At 41.0% G+C, this 20868-nt stretch overlaps 1 protein-coding gene across 5 annotated transcripts in view; it reads right to left on the bottom strand.

The window, feature by feature from the left end:
- Positions 1-20868, bottom strand: part of PTPRN2 (protein tyrosine phosphatase receptor type N2) — a 1331885-nt gene that overhangs the window by 510671 nt on the left and 800346 nt on the right. For all 5 annotated transcript variants that reach the window (XM_068235852.1, XM_068235856.1, XM_068235855.1 and 2 more), the window contains one exon: positions 5886-5950. In XM_068235852.1, the coding sequence (XP_068091953.1) occupies positions 5886-5950 (65 nt within the window). The remainder of the gene's footprint in view (positions 1-5885; positions 5951-20868) is intronic.

The following is a 20868-nucleotide window of genomic DNA, read 5'->3' as shown; positions in this document are numbered from 1 at the left end:
TGTGTATAAGAGAATTAGTATATATACTGCATGATAACGTTTGGGTAACGTAATAGTAAAGCTGTTGCCTTTGATGTGAGGTTTGAGCCTTTGACCAGGGCTTGAATCCCAGCTCAAGCCAATATGTAAAATAGTAAGGAGTCTTTGGGCAAGGCTTCCTAATGATCCTGTTTGCCTGTGGAACTCCGAGTCCATCAGGAAAAGCTTGGTGTAAATGTTCTGTGTCTGTCTGACTGCTGGTTCACCTGATGTACGGGTGGGGGGGGGGGAGGGGGCTTGTAACCGGCTGGTCAAAGAGACTAGATTGCTCAAGCTGAAGCAGGCAAAAAGGGCGCATATGGTAAGCCGTTTAAAAGGCCACCGCATGGAGCTCAATATTGTTAGTGGCTTTTGCGGTGACCACAGTATAGTAAGGGCACAAAATATTTCTTAACGGCAATAAGCATCTCATTACAAAAATCATACGGAGGAAGTCTCAATATGGAAAACAAAGGGAAATTCCTATAATGGCAACAGGAAGTCTAGAGGAAGCTTTCAGGTGCCCACAATTCCCTTTGTGCCGGGGGAGGGAGGGGGGTGTTAAGGGGTAGGCACTATGGGGGAGGGTTAGGTACCACCAGGGGGGTTGGGGGTTAGGCACCACCAAGAGGGATGGGTGAGGATTAGGCAACAGTAGAGGGAGGGTTATGGGTTAGGCACTGGTAGAGGGAGGGTTAAGGTTTAGGCATTGGTAGAGGGAGGGTTAAGGTTTAGGCATTGGTAGAGGGAGGGTTAAGGGTTAGGCATTGGTAGAGGGAGGGTTAAGCACTGGTAGAGGGAGGGTTCTGTGCTAGGCATTGGTAAAGGGAGGGTTCTGTGTTAGGCATTGGTAGAGGGAGGGTTAAGGTTTAGGCATTGGTAGAGGGAGGGTTAAGGTTTAGGCATTGGTAGAGGGAGGGTTAAGGGTTAGGCATTGGTAGAGGGAGGGTTAAGGGTTAAGCACTGGTAGAGGGAGGGTTCTGTGCTAGGCATTGGTAAAGGGAGGGTTCTGTGTTAGGCATTGGTAGAGGGAGGGTTAAGGTTTAGGCATTGGTAGAGGGAGGGTTAAGGTTTAGGCATTGGTAGAGGGAGGGTTAAGGTTTAGGCATTGGTAGAGGGAGGGTTAAGGGTTAGGCATTGGTAGAGGGAGGGTTAATGTTAAGCACTGGTAGAGGGAGGGTTCTGTGCTAGGCATTGGTAAAGGGAGGGTTCTGTGTTAGGCATTGGTAGAGGGAGGGTTAAGGTTTAGGCATTGGTAGAGGGAGGGTTAAGGTTTAGGCATTGGTAGAGGGAGGGTTAAGGGTTAGGCATTGGTAGAGGGAGGGTTAAGGGTTAAGCATTGGTAGAGGGAGGGTTCTGTGCTAGGCATTGGTGGAGGGAGGGTTAAGGTTTAGGTATCGGTAGAGTGATGTGTGGGATGAGGGTTAGGTCATAGTAAAATATTGGTAAATAACAGATATTATCTACTCGAATGAAGTAGCAGATTTTCCTTAATTTTACCAATATTCTAGTAGTGGCAATTTTTGGTGCCCTTTTTTGTTGGCGTATTAATATCTACAAGAGTCGGCTACATGTTAAAAACAGCATTATTCAAATAACAGGTTCCAAAGTTTACCAGGGACACAACTAATGTCTCTTGAATTGACGAGTCTGACTTTCCGGATGAAAACCATTGGACAAACAGAACGAACCTTTATATGTGGATAAGATTAATTTTATTTAGAGCATATGATACAATAAGATTTTTATGTATGCACTTCGGAATCTATGAAACCTATTTACAGCATAGCTCATGAAGCCAGGAACATCTCATCAGTAGTTTTACTTAGCTCCAAAATGAAAATAATTTGTGCTGCAATAAGATGTTGCTGTGAGTTGATTTGCTAATGATCTTCTGTTGTAATCTGCTTTGGAGGCTTTAGGAACTCTATACCAGTCCCTAAGAGCCATAATTACATGCTGATGTAAGCTATCCTTCATTTCAGCAGTGTATGAGAAATAACTACACTTTAAAGGCAACATTTTCACTTCCCTTTCCCCTTTTCCTCCCAGTTAAACTGTGAAACTTTTTCACCTCCCATTTTACCTCAGAGGGTCTTCAACTTTGAGTCACATGACTCCACTATCTGGCCAGACAGACATGGAGCCACAATTTCCCTCTGCCCTGACCACTCCCAGAAGTCAGTGCAATAGGCCAGAACACTATGATGACTTGGATAACAGCTTACAGTAGCTCCCTTGGAATACCCAGCATGACATCAACAGGCATACCACAAATAAATCATAAGCACAAGACAGAGCTTCCAATTACAATTTGAAAATAATACAATCAATTTTAAGGGTGTGAATACAGTCAACAAAACACATTTGCACAAATCCCTACATCAGTCCTGAAAGAGGAAGAAGAAAGAGGAAGAAAAAGGGACACAGGAATTTAGTTCCCAAAGAGGGAGTTTCCGTCTGCAAAAGGGATTATGTAATTATCAACCTTAAATTCAGCGAAGCAGTGAAATTGGGTGCATAGCTTACAATGCAAATACCGGTTATGGTGGTGCCAGGGGGGAAATTTGGGTGAGGGGAGTACAATTGCAGCTATATAGTGCCGGTGATAGGAGCGTAGGGAGCGGCTATATAGCTGCGGCACCAGTGTCATGTCTGAAAATGCTTTAGATTGTGGTGTGGAGCAGGGACACATCGGTTGGACACTGGAGCAGCAATTTGAGCTGAAGGAGCAGTTGTTCGGTGGAGTGCGATGGGCACAGCAGGTTATTTGGGCATCAGATTTTGGCGGGGTGCAGCGGCTGGAGTTCAGGACATAAGCTGTCATAGCACAGCTCTTCCTTTGGGCACCAGCCACTGCAAAGGTAGCACCACCCAGCTTCCTCCAGCTCCGCCTCCCAGCTGATTCCGGCAGCTTCCTCCCTTGGACACAGTCACTGCTGGTCTTAGGTTAGTGTTGTGAGAGATAGTAGAATATCGGTATAATACTGTAATTACATATATCCTACTATTGGAAATCAGGGATAGTAAAATATCGGTAAAATTACCTATATTCTACTATCGGTAATGCAAGGTGCCCAATTTATTTTTATATATCCTATTTTAAAGCAAACCTGAAGTAAAAAAAACAAACAACTTATGATATAATTAATTATATGCCTAGTACAGATAATGAATAGAACATTAGTAGCAAAGAAAAAAGTCTCATTTTTACTTTCAGTTATATAGCTTTTTTTAATAACATTACATAATTCTGTCATATTTGCAGTCTACAAATCACACTCTGTATTTCAAACTATAAAACAGAGCAGAGCTAATGATCCTTTGAACTTTCCTGCAGTAAAAATGATCTCAAGCTGTCTCTCACTGTTTCTTGGCTGTTTAAAGAGACACTCCGACCAAGAATTGAACTTTATCCCAATCAGCAGCTGATACCCCCTTTTACATTAGAAATCTATTCCTTTTCACAAACAGACCATCAGGGGGCGCTGTATGGGTGATATTGTGGTAAAACCCCTCCCACAAAGAAATTCTGAGTACGTACACTTGGCAGTTTCCTGTCTGTGAACCTTGTTGCATTGTGGGAAATAGCGGTTTACAGCTGTTTCCAACTGCCCAAACAACAAGAAGCAGCTACATCCCCTACCAACAGTAAAAATGTCACCATGTAATGTCAGAATGTAAATCAGGGATTTAAAAGATTTTACAATGGGCAAACACTGACTAAATCATTTATACATAATTATTGTAAAAATGAATCACTTTTTTATTACATTATTTTCACTGGAGTTTCTCTTTAAGTGCTTCAGAAAACAGATTTGTACTCAACACAGTGGGTCAAATAGCTCATAGAAGCTCTTTTGCATTGGTAACAACTGAAGCATCTTAAAGAGGAACTCCAGTGAAAATAATGTAATAAAAACAGTGCTTCATTTTTACAATAATTATGTATAAATGATTTAGTCAGTGTTTGCTCATTGTAAAATCTTTCCTCTCCCCGATTTACATTCTGATATTTATTACATGGTGACATTTTTACTGTGGGCAGGTAATGTAGCTGCTCCTAGCTGTTTTGACTGTTCGAGACAGCTGTAAACTGCTAATTCCTGTCTGTGAACCTTGTTACATTGTAACAAACTGCCAAAAGTACCTCGGTCCCAGAGCTTCTTGTGGGAGGGGTTTCACCACAATATCAGTCATACAGCGCCCCCTGATGGTCTGTTTGCGAAAAGCAAAATATTTCTCATGTAAAAGGGGGTATCAGCTACTGATTGGGCTAAAGTTCAATTCTAGGTTGGAGTTTCTCTTTAACACTTCCTGTACTGGCAAACAATGTGAGACTCTTTTCTTTGCTACTAATGTTCTATTGCTTAGCTGTACTACACATACACTTTATTATGTCATACGTTTATTTTCACTTCAGGTTTGCGTGAGGCCCATTTCACATTGGCACATTGCATTGGCTAATTTGGCAGCAGGCTAACACTACGCCAATAAAAGTGTATGGGGCATTCCATAACTAGTGCGGTGTGATGTGTTCCACTAGAAGTTCCCGATTCAACGTGAAAGCAACAGCGCCTTGTCTGGCAACTTGCGCAACATCATGCAGTGAACTGGAAGTTTTGTAAATCTAAGGCAACGTGGGTTTTTTAAATTTATTTATTTTTTACATTTTTCGGTTTGAGTTGTGGCACGCATGCGCGGGAGCGTATTTTTATAATACACTTCCGCGTTATTCAAATTTCGGCCACAGGAAGTGAGCGCTAAAGAGCCTTACTTACTGCTTGAGAATAAAGGATTTAACTAGGTCACACGGCCACCATAAGTATACCAATATGTCACTTTATTAAAGATATGCAAAAGTCTAAACCACTATCCCTCCCAGACATAAAACCAATAATTGACGTTCTCAAATTCTCCACATTAATTAAAATTAAATGACAATGGCGAGGACACTGCCGTATCGCAGCAGGCAATTAGTGAATATATAGAACAGCAATAGTTATGTATACAATTTATCTCTGGCCAGAGGATAATACTGTCATACTACACATCTATTCGCGCACACATCGCCCACACATATATACCACGATGTCCATATATATCGGGGGTTGCACTAAATAAGGCAAGTTTGTATATATGAACAAGTTAAGGATTCCAAGGTAGTAAGGACCAAATAGCTTGCCATGATGCTTCTGCAGTAAATAAACATGCCACTCTATATAGATGGGTCTCACCCGTCATAAGTGGTTCCTCCTGTAGTTTGGCCATTCTGCTGGCATTTCAAGCAAAGTGCCGCTCATGACTGAATGCCCATGTGTGTAATGAGCTCCGGCTAACGATAAGGCCACCTGCACAAGTATGTCCGCGTTCACACCGAACACACCGGCCCGCAAACGCCATACACATGGGGCGGGTGATGCTGCGTCACACACCATACGCGTCAGCTCTGTCCACGACGCATTTCACATGCTCATTGGACATTTCATCACAGTATGGCCAAGCTCGCCATAGTCTTTCTTTTAAGCTGATCCAGTGTACGCCTCCCTCTCTGCTGCCGTAGCAAGAGCAAGATGTATTGGGGCCATGCTGGGTATTGAGCATACTGAATGAGCACATGCACATCATTCACTTCCACATAATTCACTTCCTGCTCGGTCTGCAGCCAGAATGGAGATTACCACGCACTGCCGTGGTAATCACCAAAGGCTTTTTCGGCGGTGCGATCAGCCAAACGCACCCCAAATGCAGGTTAGCCGTGTGAAGCCGGCCTGAAATGCACACAAATTCAACTTTAAACATATTCCACTGTATCAAGCAGTTTGTCATTGTGAAAGAAGAAAACTTCTATAACCAGAAGATCCTACCTCGGCCACTCCCGTCTGCAGGATCCTCAGTCCCGTCGATTTCTCCAGCTTCTCCTTATTGGCAGCTGAGAATGAAATAAAAGAAAACATTACCTGACAGAAGAGCTTTTGAGGATATTTTTGTTAGCAACATAATATATTTGCCTTCTGTCTGCGCATTGTTAAAAACTGCCTGCTATTTCAGCTCCTATCCATTGAGTGGCGATCATTCCAATTATATTCCCACCCCAGGCCTTCAGTTATCACAGTCGAGTATTATTTTTCCAGGAGCTTAAGACAAAGCCCAAGCTTGATAGCCAGCCACCGTGATTAGCATGTCAGGCAAAATATGCATAGTATCTAAAGCTATTATTGTCACAACACCTACATGGCAGCTGTGTCACACCATTAGCGGTCACTGTTCTCATGCAAAATATCTTTTAAGCACAGCCAATGCCTATACTTAATGAAATCACCATAACAACACGGTTATGCTTCACGAGGCCTTGATAATGATGACTTGATGCAGCAATATCTTAAAATAAGATTAGCAAAGTAAAATATGCATAGGTTACGCTAGCATTTTTAATAGGAAAAAAAGGTTTATGCTGATGCATAGATATACAGTATAAAGGATAAATGTAGCTCTAATTAACTACACCCACTGCATAATGTGGCCCCTTAGTGCCTCTTGTAAATGTGTTATAGCTGCTATTCATTTAGAAGGGGTCTGATTTACAATTACAGGTACACTGGAAACTGTAACAAAGGTGGAAAGGTGGCCACACACCATACAATTTTTTAAATATCTGTTCAATTTAAGAATTGCACTCAATTTTTCTGACTGATTGTAACATTTCAAAAATATGACCAATGTACCACACACCTATGTTAAATTTTTCCCCCAATTATGATAAAAATGATTGGAAACTCTAACAAAATTGCTAGGGTGTGTATATTAATAAATTGACAATCCAACACACACCATACAATCTTTAGAAAGATTGAAGAAAAATATCTGGCATTCCGGATCGATTAAAATCGAAGAAAACGGGAAATCCGATCGGATTTTTCAGTCGAATGAAAAAAAAGCTTTCGATTTTTTCGGGAGATCCGATCGTTTTTATCGAATTACTGTAAAATTGGATCATTTTATTGTATCGTGTGTGGCCACCTGAACAGCTTACTAGAACAACCAATCAGAATCCATTTTTTAAACTAAAAAAAATTTGCAGGTTGCTAGATGTAAGTTGTTTCCTGTATGGATTACACAATTTCAAAGCTGAATTATTCAAAGTTCCCTTCTGTTTTAAGAAGGCAAATCCCACCACTACTTTTTAGAAGGAGGGCTTTTCGGTCTCTTTTAGCCCCCTATACATAGTAGTTTGGGTCACCTGAAGCTGCTTGGTTACTCTGCTGTACTGGTCCAAACCCTATCTCATACAGCCATATCAATCCTTGCCATGCACTGAGGAGGACCAAAAGTCCAAAACAGGCTTTCTACATGTGGGGTTGATGTGGCTCTGTAAAAATTAAAGCTATAGGCTTGCTATACACCGTCGGTTTTGGATGCAAGCTTGACTACAGGGGCATAAAGAGATAATTTGCATATTCAGTAGTGGTGCATTGTGGGTAGCCGCAGATGTTCACTTAAAAGCTGAATTATTGCAAATTTCCTTCTGTTTTAAAGAGGAACCCCAGTGAAAATAATGTAATAAAAAAGTGCTTCATTTTTACAATAATTATGTATATTAATGATTTAGTCAGTTTTTGCCAATTGTAAAACCTTATAAATCCCTGATTTACATTCTGACATTTATTACATGGTGACATTTTTACTGCTGGCAAGTGATGTAGCTGCTGAAGGCTGTTTTGGCAGTTGGAAACATCTGTAAACAGCTATTTCCCACAATGCAACAGGGTTCAGACACAGGAAACGGCCAAGAGTACGTACTCAGAATTTCTTTTTGGGAGGAGTTTCACCACAATATCAGCCATACAGCGCCCCCTGATGGTCTGTTTGTGAAAAGGAATAGATCTGTCATGTAAATGGGGCTATCAGCTACTGATTGGGATAAAGTTCAATTCTTGGTCGGAGTTTCTCTTTAAGAAGGCAAATAACACCAAGCATTGCTTTTAGTAAGCTGGCTTTTTGGTCTCTTTTAGCCCCCTATACATTCCCAGTGGTTTGGGTCACCCCGAGCTGCTTGGTTACATTTACAAAAAATGTACTTCCCCACAGAATTAAAAAAGGAATAAAACAGAATTTATGTTGCATAACACACGGGTACTTGGGTGCTCGTGCAGCCCCTCTGTCTGTGCTGCTTTGCACTGTACTATCAGGGCTGTGGAGTCAGTACAAAAATCATCCGACTCCAAATTTTTGCAGGTCTCATCTGAAACTATTAACCTTTTAATCTATTCCTTACACTTAGAAATGATTTTCTGCCCTGCCTGGGTTTTATAGCTAGTACGGTAATTACTTATTAGTGATAGTTACACTACAGTCCAACTCAAGTCTAACTGAAAAAAAGTATCACTTGCATACCAGAATTCTTAACCCTTACAGTGAGAAAAAAAAGAAGGAAACAAGTAACACAGCCTAGTTCAAATTAAGATTGGGACTGTACATTTACATGTTTATCTAGTTTATGCCATCATGTCACTTAGGGTACCTTTTGAGTCTATTGTTGCCTCGTGCTCATTTTTAATCTGCAGTGCTACTGACTACCAGAGCATCACTCTTTCTCCTGCTGCATTTTCTGCAACTTAGATGCTGAGAATTCCTAGCAATGTGTAGATAAATGCACTGGGCAGCTAGTTGTCACAATAAATATATTTATAAAGTCAGAAAGCATGAGAGAGGCCTTTTTAGCAGCAAATTAATTTATTGCAAGTGCTGGCATTATGCTGTGTGTTTAAGTTCACTTGCTTAAAATCTACCAACAGATTAATTTCTATCGTTAGATTAATATATATGAATGATTGTCCTAATTGTCACTAAGGAACAGCACATGACTCATTGGACGTCAGCAGAGTCCCTGGTATCTAGCACCGGTGGGGATCGCTTGAAGCTGCATACATGTGCTTGCTGGTTGCTGGAGCAACCGGCTAAAAAAAGCACAAACTTCCCACGATAAAGACTCGCTGAGTCTCCAGCGATGTCTTGTAGTCTCCCTGCAGGTCCAAGCGGGTTCCTTGTGGCTTTCCGGGGTCATCCATGCACGTAAGCCAGCATGTCACCTGATGTGCACGGCACTGGAAAGCCACTAGGAGCTGCAGGGAAACTACAAGACATCGCTGGAAGCTCAGTAAGTGTTTTAATGCCTCCAAAGTTCCCTAAAAAACAGTCCCAGTTATCCATTAAGCATGCCGGTTAGTTGAGACTTCCATTTTTTGGCGTTTTGGATAATGGGCACTTTGGCCTTCTTTAATAAGGCAATAAAGAGCAAAGGTTTACAGATCATGGCAAGTAACCTATTGCAATCAATATAATAAAGTCTACACTGATCTGCCAATAAAATAAAATGTAGCTTCTATAGGCTGCTCGATGCACAGCTTCAGTGAGCAACTTCCACTACTCTTTCAACTTTTTTAAATTGCATTTGCCATTACTTAATAAAAAAAATGAGAAGAAAACCCCCCAAAAAATAGTTTTTGAGCTTTTTCATGGATTAAGTAAAAATATTGCCGAGAGTCTCCTCATTAATTTTAAATCAAATCTTCTTCCACCTCTTTCATAAATTGCTTTCCTTCAATTTATCCTGAATAGAGAAAAGAAACATTTTAAAATTTAATTTCCTTCTCCCAATAAAAGTACAGCTCATTTGGAACAGTGAAAGCGGTGGCTAACGTAAGACCTTCTTTTTTTTGTATTTATACGAAACAAAGGGGGTTTTGAAATATAAAAAATGAAGCCCTTCAAAATTAAATTCATAGATGAAGGATATGCAAATTACCTGAAGAAGCGGAACCCTATAATGTTCTCAAAATTCTGCAACAGCCTGTTTAATTAGTATTTTAATTTATCAGAATAATTCCTTACACTTGACAATTTATTCAGTAATCCATATAATTAAGCACGTTCCTACACTGAAATAATTTAGCCTGCACCCTGAATTGTAACCTCGGGGAATTTTTGGCAGTGGTTTCGAGCAGCAGAAGAGAGGTCCTTTGGCCTCTCCACTACGTATAGGGGTTTCAGAACTGTGGGGCACTGGTGGCTTCTAATTTCAAGCATTCTGGCCTAGCGGTAAAGGGCAACCTTGGGATATAAAAGACACCAGCCAACTCCTCTGCATATGATGATTAAATATTATAGGACTAAATGCACCAACGTTTATACAGTTTAAACTAACCTACTGTGTTAGAGGTGGAGATCAGAACTTTTATAAGTTTCAGTAAGGTGGGATAGACTGGCAGGTTAAAAAAAAAGTCCTGGTAAAGTACAGTGGTTGCAAAAGTAATCGGCCACCTTGAAGTTTTCCACATTTTGTCACATTACTGCCACAAACATGATTTAATTTTATTGGAATTCCATGTGGAAGACCTATACAAAGTGGTGTACACGTGAGAAGTGGAACGAAAATCATACATGATTCCAAACATTTTTTACAAATAAATAACTGCAAAGTGGGGAGTGCGTAATGATTCAGCCCCCCTTGGTTTGAGTGCAGTCAGTTGCCCATAGACATTGCCTGATGAGTGCTAATGACTAAATAGAGTGCACCTGTGTGTAATCTAATGACAGTACAAATACAGCTGCTCTGTGACAGCCTCAGAGGTGGTCTAAGAGAATATTGGGAGCAACAACACCATGAAGTCCAAAGAACACTCCAGACAGGTCAGGGATCAAGTTATTGAGAAATTTAAAGCAGGCTTAGGCTACAAAAAGATTTCAAAAGCCTTGAACATCCCACGGAGCCCTGTTCAAGCGATCATTCAGAAATGGAAGGATTATGGCACAACTGTAAACCTACCAAGACAAAGCCGTCCACCTAAACTCACAGGCCGAAAAAGGAGAGCGCTGATCAGAAATGCAGTCAAGAGGCCCATGGTGACGAGCTGCAGAGATCTACAGCTCAGGTGGGGGAATCTGTCCATAGGACAACTATTAGTCATGCACTGCACAAAGTTGGCCTTTATGGAAGAGTGGCAAGAAGAAAGCCATTGTTAACAGAAAAGCATAAGAAGTCCCGTTTGCAGTTTGCCACAAGAGATGTGGGGGACACAGCAAACATGTGGAAGAAGGTGCTCTGGTCAGATAAGACCAAACTGTAACTTTTTGTCCAAAATGCAAAACGCTATGTGTGGAGGAAAACTAACACTGCACATCACTTTGAACACACCATCCCGACTGTCAAATATGGTGGTGGCAGCATCATGCTCTGGGGTGCTTCTCTTCAGCAGGGACAGGGAAGCTGGTCAGAGTTGGTGGGAAGATGGATGGAGCCAAATACAGGGCAAACTTGGAAGAAAACCTCTTGGAGTCTGCAAAAGACTTGAGATTGGGGCAGAGGTTCACCTTCCAGCAGGACAGTGACCCTAAACATAAAGCCAGGGCAACACTGGAATGGTTTAAAACAAAACATATCTATGTGTTACAATGGCCCAGTCAAAGTCCAGATCTAAATCCAATCGAGAATCTGTGGCAAGATCTGAAAACTGCTGTTCACAAATACTGCCCATCTAATCTGACTGAGCTGGAGCGGTTTTGCAAAGAAGAATGGGCAAGGATTTCAGTCTCTAGATGTGCAAAGCTAGTAGAGACATACCCTAAAAGACAGGCAGCTGTAATTGCAGCAAACGGTAGTTCTACAAAGTATTGACTCAGGGGGCTGAATAATACGCACACCCCAATTTGCAGTTATTTTGTTTTTTTTTAATGTTTGGAATCATGTATGACTTTCATTCCACTTCTAACGTGTAGTCCACTTTGTATTGGTCCTTCACGTGGAATTCCAATAAAATTGATTCATGTTTGTGGCAGTAATGTGACAAAATGTGGAAGACTTCAAGGGGGCCGAATACTTTTGCAAGCCACTGTATATCAGCTATTGTAATTCATTTCAAATATAGTTTACCTTCACTTGTAATGTGTTTTTGAAGATCCTTAAAACACTTGCCTGATAAAGCAAGTGTTACCTGCAAAATGTGTTGCAGCACTGTAGATGATAACTCAATAAAGTTTTTTATTCACCTGAATCAGATAATTTGTGCCATCCATTGGGAGGTCAGTCCACCATTACCTGCAGTGGTTGGATAGTGTAATGGTTAAGGGCTCTGCCAGCACCTATTTAGGAGTACTTGAGCAAGACTCCCTAACACTGCTACTGCCTACTGAGTGCAATTTAATGGCTGATTCAAATATGGGAATTATTATTACCTCCAATTTTTAAAATTATTTTAGTGTATTTTATTCTTTTTGGTGCCTTTTTCAAATACCTGCAACACATTTTAGCTGTGCGTTGCTTCATTAATACATTTTTTTTAAACGTTAATGTAAGGAATAATTTTTAAAAAGTATTATTTTGGTTGGGAAATTGATTTTTGGATCAATTATAATTTCACTAAAAGTGTCCCGCTCCCCCCATGCCTTGCCCCCTCAACAGCTGCATAGCCCAGCCCAATGGATGTGCCCCAAATAATAACAGAAGAACCCTTTCAGCAAATATCAGTTATCTTGTGACGATGACAAATCATGTGATGTAAAAGTTTTTGGAAAGAGCATGGCCTTATGATATGGGTGTGGTCATCTTATGTGCACGACACTGATATTGTTTGTGTTTGTGAATGTGTGAACGCTTGTTCAAATTAAAACTATATTAAAATTATGTTTTAGAAATACATTTTCTCCTGTGAACCCCCTATGTTGTCTCTATTATCTGTTCTGGCACATGCATGTAATTTTCAAATAAATAGGGTGATCTACACATATACTGTATATACTCGAGTATAAGTCTAGAAATTTAGGTCTGATTCACTTCATAAAAGTATAGGGGTCAACTTATACACGAGTCACTGGCAACACTGAGCACACTGAGTAATGTGTGTACTAATAGTGACATTCCCATTTGCAGCAGTTTACCCAGCGGTGATACTTTAAAGAAAATGCCAAGACAACACAGGTCTGAATGTGCTGGCCACAACAATTAACAAGGAAAGGGGGAAAATACTGGACTGCATAAAGGGGGAGGGGGTGCTGGGCTACAGGAAGGGGAGTGAAAATGGCTGCACTTGGGGGCCTGGAGAAGTTATTGGCTGCACTTAGGAGACAGGAGGGCTTAATGGCTGTAATACTGTATGCAGTGCAATCATTAAACCCTCCTGGTCTGCAAGTGCAGCCATTAACTTTGCTGGGTAGACTTATACTTGAGTCAATAAAAAATTCCAGCTTAAGAGGTTTGATTATTGGGGTCGACTTATACATGAGGTCGACTTGTATTTAAGTATATACGGTATGTTTACTTACACTGTTAGAATGAAAACAACATGAAAGATGCTTTCATGTAAACACTTGGATATAACTCCGGTGATGCCAGCAGTTGAAGAATACCAGTAAAACCTGAACCATATGAGGTGATAGGAAGCTCACACATTTCGACAAAAAAAAAAACATCCCAAAGTGCCAACAGTAAAGATGCTGCCATTTTGATAAATTAATGTGAATCAGTGTGAGGAAAGAAAACGTAGAAAACACTGACTAAAAAATTTATAAAGTAATATTGAAATTTTATTCATTAAGTTTTAACCAGTTAAGTTCCACTTTAAATTTCACTGCCGTTATTCTAATGCTTTAGACTGTTTTTTCCCCATTGCACCTCCACACCACCTTTTTATTTTACAATTTTTATCTAAATCTTTATTTATTGTGGGCTTTATGAATACAGTAAAAACCAACATTGAGATGTAATGAAGACAGGTTAGATTATACATTGGCGATAATCTCCATTATATAAAGGAGCTCTATAATCGTGAGCATATGAAATACGATGGCAAGAAATAAAAATACAAAAATTATGACAAATTTACGCTCCGACTCAGATGGCTTGACAATAGTAATAACAATTCTAATGATAATAACAACTACAAGAAAAGACACAGCTGTTTCCATCAAAGGTTTTCTATTTATCAAGATGAAAGTATGGAAGAATGTAGCTTCTATCAAGCGGAATACAAACTGGGCTTCAGTAAAGATCTTTAAATAAAACATGGGCAGCCAATTCCTGATTCTCTAACCTTCCTCCACCTCCATAGTCAAACTCTCTAATCAAATGTCTACGCTAACCTTTCCCAGCAAATATTTAGGCAGTAAAAGTAAATTTAGCACATACAACCGACTCTGTGGCACAGGGCTTTGGTATATCAGAAAATTACAGCAGTATAAAAAAAAATCATTCAAAATAAAAGTGATTTTGCAGTTATCATCACTGCATTACCTGGGCGATGGGGATATGTGGCTGAACTGCTAAACTGGAAACCACATCGTGAAAATCTGAACTTTACTTTTCTGCTAGTAAAACATACAGTCTGAACATCTAGGGCTTGATTCACAAAGCCGTGAAAACTGTTTAGCACGGGTGTGCTAAACAGTTAGCACGTGAAGTGCCGTTCACAGACTTTTGTGCGCGCAAAGTGCCGCGATTCGCGTGATCGCGGACTTTTGCTCGTGCAATTTGCCGCGAATCGTGGCACTTTGAGCGTGCAAAAGTCCGCGAACGGCACTTCACGTGCTAACTGTTTAGCACACCCGTGCTGAACAGTTTGCACGGCTTTGTGAATCAAGCCCCTAATGTGCTGGACTTGCCTCCCAGGTGTTGTAGCCCTTCTCACACCGGCTTACCATCCTTTTTATAATTTTTTAAACTTACTGTTGAAACTGTAGTTGCTTATTTGTAAGATAAATAGTGTGAGACTTTGCTCAGCCCCACAGCAGCCTTTACAGCAGGTAGTGGAGAACACTTAGATCCCTTTGGTGCACTGCAGAGTAAGAGTTCAGTACACAGCATATCCTAAAAGCACACCATGCTCTAAGAAGCTTCAGGAGACATCCATAACAGATGACATGTTGGTACTCCCAAGATGTCCTCCGACCTCCATCATAACAGTCATTTCTACTCTGCCACCATTGAGTCTGTCCTTTGCTCCTCCATCATTGTCTAGTACTCTGGGGCCAACGCAAGGGACAAGCACAAACAACAGAGGGGGAATCAGCGCTGCTGAGAGGATTATAGGGTCACTCCTGCCACCCCTGGACATCCTTCATTCATCTAGAATGAGGTCCAAGGCAAACAGGATCACTCAAGACCCCTCTCACCCAGGCATTTGCTTCTTTGACCCCCTTCCATTAGGCCGCCGTTATAGGACCATTCTCACCAAAACCACCAGACATAAAAACACCTTCTTTCCCCAAGCGGTTGTCCTACTTAATTCATGTACTCTCCCAACTGTCATCCCCTAATCATTCTATGTACCATGTTGAAGTTGAGGTTGCTATTTCTGCACTACTGATATATGCCATCTGCTGTACTGTCTGTCAAATTGCTGTGGTGTCTATGTAGCTATTATCTGTATCATAACGATGTTGTATGCAAATTGCCGTGTGACCACAAAAAATTCTGGGTGCGGTCCCTGCCGCACTTGGCGAATAAAGGTGATTCTGATTCTACAAAACATAACACTCTTATATATTACTAGTAAAAAGGCCCGCCCATTAAACAGTCACAGCCGCTACCCCCCGCAATGCCCGCACATACGTGTCCCGCTTGCTCGTTCCCCACCACTGTCTGAAGTATATGCACAGAGGGAGCTCCTTGCCTGGCAGTTGGAAAAAGCTGTTATTTCCCACAATGCAATGAGGACTTCTGTGAACCACACACGGCAAACTGTGAGATCCGGCCATGTGTCCTAACTGCTCTGGCTGCGCACATGCTCAGTACAAAAAAGCCAGGGACACACAACCATTCAGTTGGTGACGCAGGGATTCTTGCATTTTATTGTATAGGATAAACCCCATTCCTATATTGTGCTGTGGGAGGGGTCTGAGGGTGCAAACACTGTCAAGTCCTATAAAAACAGTCTGAAACAGTGCACATTAGCTGAATATATATATATATATATATATATATATATATATATATATATACTGTACATACATATATACATGCATACGCACACATATATATGTATATGTATATATATATATATATATATATATATATATATATATATATATATATATATATATATATCACGAATATTGTAAATGCAGAACTTTGGATGTTTGCTAATCACGCAACAATGCCTGAACAGATTTGAATGAAATTTGGCACACACATAGTATATTCCTGGAATAACATATAGGAGACTTTTCCCCCATAACCATCAAGTGTGCGGAGACAAATATACATTTCACTGGGAAAATATAAACTGCTGCCATTCTTACTCTGTTAATGGTAGGGTTCTCAAACTTTGCACAGTTGGTCACTGGGTGACTGGGATCAATATTCAGAAAAGTGGATGGAGCCTATAAAGCCAATTAAAATTCACCTATTGATTTTTGAAGGGGAATCTTTAATTGCTGCCATTCTTGCACTGTTAATGGCACAAGCCTTAAACCTGGTACAGTTGGTCATTGGGTGACTGGGGTTCGAATTCAGAAAAGGATGTGGGGCCACAGCCACTCTGATTTGTTTGATCTCAATGCAAATTATTGATGACATAGACCACAAAGTTCACAAACTAGTTCATTGAGTAATTAAGTGATTGTGTGTTAGGGTTAGAAAAAGTGGGCGGAGCCAACACCAGCTTAATACATACCCAGGCAAAGCTAAGCCATCTGCTAGTATATATATATATATATATATATATATATATATATATATATATATATATATATTTGTTTGATATAAAGTGTTGAACAGATATAACAATTGCAACTTTACAACGCAATGTTCTACTGTGAACCTAGCCATTTTTGCATTGGCAGTTTGGTACATGAGTTTATTCAGTGTATTCAATATATGTATACAAAATATCTCAGAAAACACTTATGCGCCTATATGTACCATCACATATACATTCTTTTATTCAAAATCATAAATACAAAGGCATGAATCCCATATAAAAACAGATAAAATTACCTATAAATGCAAAAAAACATTAACCAACTTTCTCAGTGCCACCGCCCTATGGCACACCGCCTGGCACACACCACAACAGGTACCTATAGCTTGATTCGCTGAGTAAAATTAGGACGTAAAGCTAATAGGGCGTAATTAACTGATGATACTTGAATGAAGATAAGCTGGAATTGCTAATCTAAAGCGAAGTGTATTACCCTTATGGGAGTAGAAAGGTGTCATAGAAAGTAGTGCAATTATATGCTAGGAAACGAATTTTACTCAGCGAATCAAGCTATAGGTACCTGTTGTGGTGTGTGCCAGGTGGTGTGCCATAGGGCGGTGGCACTGAGAAAGTTGGTTAGTGTTTTTTGCATTCATAGGTAATTTTATCTGTTTTTATATGGGATTCATGCCTTTGTATTTATGATTTTGAATAAAAGAACGTATATGTGATGGTACATATAGGCGCATAAGAGTTTTCTGAGATATTTTTTATTTGAACGGTGGGGGTGTGAGTAACCCCATTTATCACTTGTTGCAGCCAATCGTATTGATTTTAGATCCAGTGGGCGCAAAATCACTTATTTACATATCTTTGAATATATGTATACAGTTGCCCTCTGATTATGACATTGCTTACAAGGTGGAGGAACATCCTCTCTAGACCCCATTTAGATGTACTGTTTCATTTAAGGCATCTTAATGACCTGTATTTATGCTCGCAAAAAAAATCTATGTATCCCCTTTTGATGTAGCATGTATATAGCTGTCTGTTCTAACATCTTGTAAGCAAACAGGATTGAAGTCTAAAGAAGGCGGCACATCCGAAAACTTACTCTCATTCTTTTAAATTAGCCAATAAATGGTATCATCCTGTTTTAAAACGTATTTCTTTTAATGATGGCTTATACAGTACAATTCTCTACTGCTCTTCAAGCAAGCATGTAACCTTCAACCACTGGCATGGCTTTGCTTCCTGCAGAATATGACACAGTAACTTACAGCTACTTGCTATACAGTTCATTGACCAAATTACCTTTTGTTTCATCCCCTATCTTTCTAGACTGTAAGCTTCTACTGGCAGGGCTCTATCTCTGTTTTCTGTACTTAAAGCTTTATTAAAGTTCTGTTATAACTAAATGTTGCACTAACTAAAAGCAAGCAAAAAATTACAAGGGCAATTGTCTGTCAACTAAGTATGCCGCCTCCTGCAGGTTTGTGGCCAGCAGCGAACACTGCTATTCCAGCGCAGGAGATTTGGGTGCAGCCGGCGCCACCATAGGCCGTAATAGGAATTATGGCTATAGCGGCGCACAGTGAGTGACTTCGGCGCCGTCAGAAGACGGAGCTGAAGTTACTTTTCAAACACTGTAATTCGGCCTCCAGCAAGGAAGACGAATTATTTAATTCCCCCACTATCCACGTGTACCTGGAGGGGGAATAGTATTTAATGTCGCCGGGAACTCGTGCAGAAGCAGGATAAGCCATACCGGCTGTATCTTGCGCCCAAGTCTCCCGGCGGTGATTTCTCTCGTATGCGGCTAGCAGCACTGAAGGTACCAGATGTCAATGAACCAAAGCTCCAGCCCCATGGCTTCAGCAGCAGACCTCATTAGCCAGTGACACTGCTACACGTTTCATTGCTACATGTCTTCGCCGGGTCTCCTAAGTGCAACTTTTGTATTGGAACTTTATTAAAGTTTAAAGGAAGACTTAAGTCAAATAAAAAAAATGAGTTGAACTTACCGGGGATTTTTGCAGCCCCCTGGAGTCATCCTGTGCCCATGACGTCAGTTCGACTCTCTCTGGCAGGTAGCAGCGACCCGTGCAAAGCTGGCTGGTCGCCGCCAGTCAGCAGCTACTGTGCACGCATGGCCTTGAGTGATGCGCAACTTGATCACACTCCCACAGCCGGGAGCGATATGCACATGCACAGTAGCAATTTTCACGTACTGAGCATGCGCAGAATGCTTCCGGCCGAGAGAGAGCAGGGAGTAGGTGGCAGCGTGTGGCCAGACAGCATTGCGGGGGTAGGCTGCTTGCCTGAAGGACTCAGACCGACGTTGTGGGCCCAGGACGACTCCAGCGGGGCTGCAAGAAGCCCCAGGTAAGTTAAACTAATTTTTTTGTATTCGACTTAAGATCTCCCCTAATTACACTATTGAAGTACTCCTCCGTTTTTCTATTTCCTCACCGCCACCTTACATGAGGAGAAGCACAGGGTGTATACCGACCAATAGTTCCCACAGCAACAGCACATCACATTTCCTTTTTCCCTGTATCCTGCACTTGTAGCATGTTTACTGCCTGCATCTAGTCACGTGTATGTAGATAATCCCCTGCCATGCTTGCATTTTACTTTCTACTGTGCCAAGCAACACTGTGGTGCTATATAAATTCTTAGTAATAGAAAGTAACAATCAGGTGTCCCGAGTTCTTTTTAACTTCCCCAGCTAAAGGCGCGTACCAATTGAATAACTCAAAGCTACGGAAATAAAAAGATCGCCGTGACCGAAAAGCCGCAAACGTTTTTAAAAGCCTTTAACAAAGGCACCAACAATATTTGTTTAGGAACAAGTTTTCATTTTATTTTGCTTCTTATTAAGCGAATTTTATTCACATAATATCCAATACAGAAACAATCAACCTCCAGAAGAATATATACATCCTTTCAGGTAAAAAAAAGGGAGGCATAACAGGGACGCAGTATAAAAGCATGGCATATGGACATTATATAAAAAGAGATAAATAGGGGTTGAGGTCAACCCTCCAGACAGAAAAGTAATTTCAAAAAACCACAAGCTAATAAACAACAACAGAAAGATGAAAGGCATCAGATATACATGTACGTATATCAGTACCATGTAGAGAAAGTATTTACTTTGCTATATCCTAAAGTCATGAAACAAAGATTACAGAACAGAGGCTGAGGGGTGCTGCTGGTATATAAATATATAGTATTATATTTCTTCCTGCCGCTACCTCCTCCTGCACCGCACCGCCAAAAACAAGCCTCCGGGGATTACCGCATTAGCACGCGGTAATCCCCATGTGGCTCCAGACAAGCAGGAAGTAACACTCACTTCCTGTTTGGCATTAAATGAAGTGCGAGGAAGCGTATTGTTAAAGTACGCTTCCGCACATGAGCAGCACAGAGACCTGTAGCAGGTGTTTTACATACAGGCGCCATAGACTTATATGACGCAGATTGCCGCAGGTCGCTGTAGGTAACCTGGCATTGAAAAGCGTTACATAGGGCACTTCTGGCACAGCGTACCACAACGTGGGGAGTGTAAACTCTGCCATAGACTTTCATTAAACTGCATGGGGGTGCGGTAAATTTACAGCACCACCTCAGGGTGAAAGGGCCCTAAGGGTGGGGGTACCCTTTGCCCACTCCTAAAGGAAATACAAAGTTACAGTATATAGGAAAAAGAGGAGCTCTGGATATAATTATAATTAATAGTTATAGAATAGAATCTTTATTGATAATATATTAGTATAGAATAGATAAAGCACAGTTCCCATACACATTCCACACATACAAATAGCTTCCTTGTTACCTAAAAAAATTGAAAAATTTGTAAAAAAAGGGGGAGAGAACAGTGTTGCTCGGATACCCCCCAATCACGGATCCGCATGCGGCCGTGATTATTGGAGCCGCATCCGTAGCAACCCGTGATCGAACGTTTTCCGCAACTGGCTCGACCCGTCTTTACCCGTGATCAGTATTGTAAAATCCGCAATGTCGTGTCGTGGTCATTCGTAACCCATAATGTTTAATGCGTATGGCCATGCCGCCATGCGTATAAATGTACGTGTTAAAAAACTGAGATTGCGCATGCGCAAGCATATCAATAGCCCATGCGACTCAATAACTG

Source organism: Hyperolius riggenbachi, chromosome 5 (assembly GCF_040937935.1).
Source record: "Hyperolius riggenbachi isolate aHypRig1 chromosome 5, aHypRig1.pri, whole genome shotgun sequence".
Lineage (NCBI taxonomy): Eukaryota > Metazoa > Chordata > Amphibia > Anura > Hyperoliidae > Hyperolius > Hyperolius riggenbachi.
This window is presented reverse-complemented; position numbering and strand designations above follow the sequence as displayed.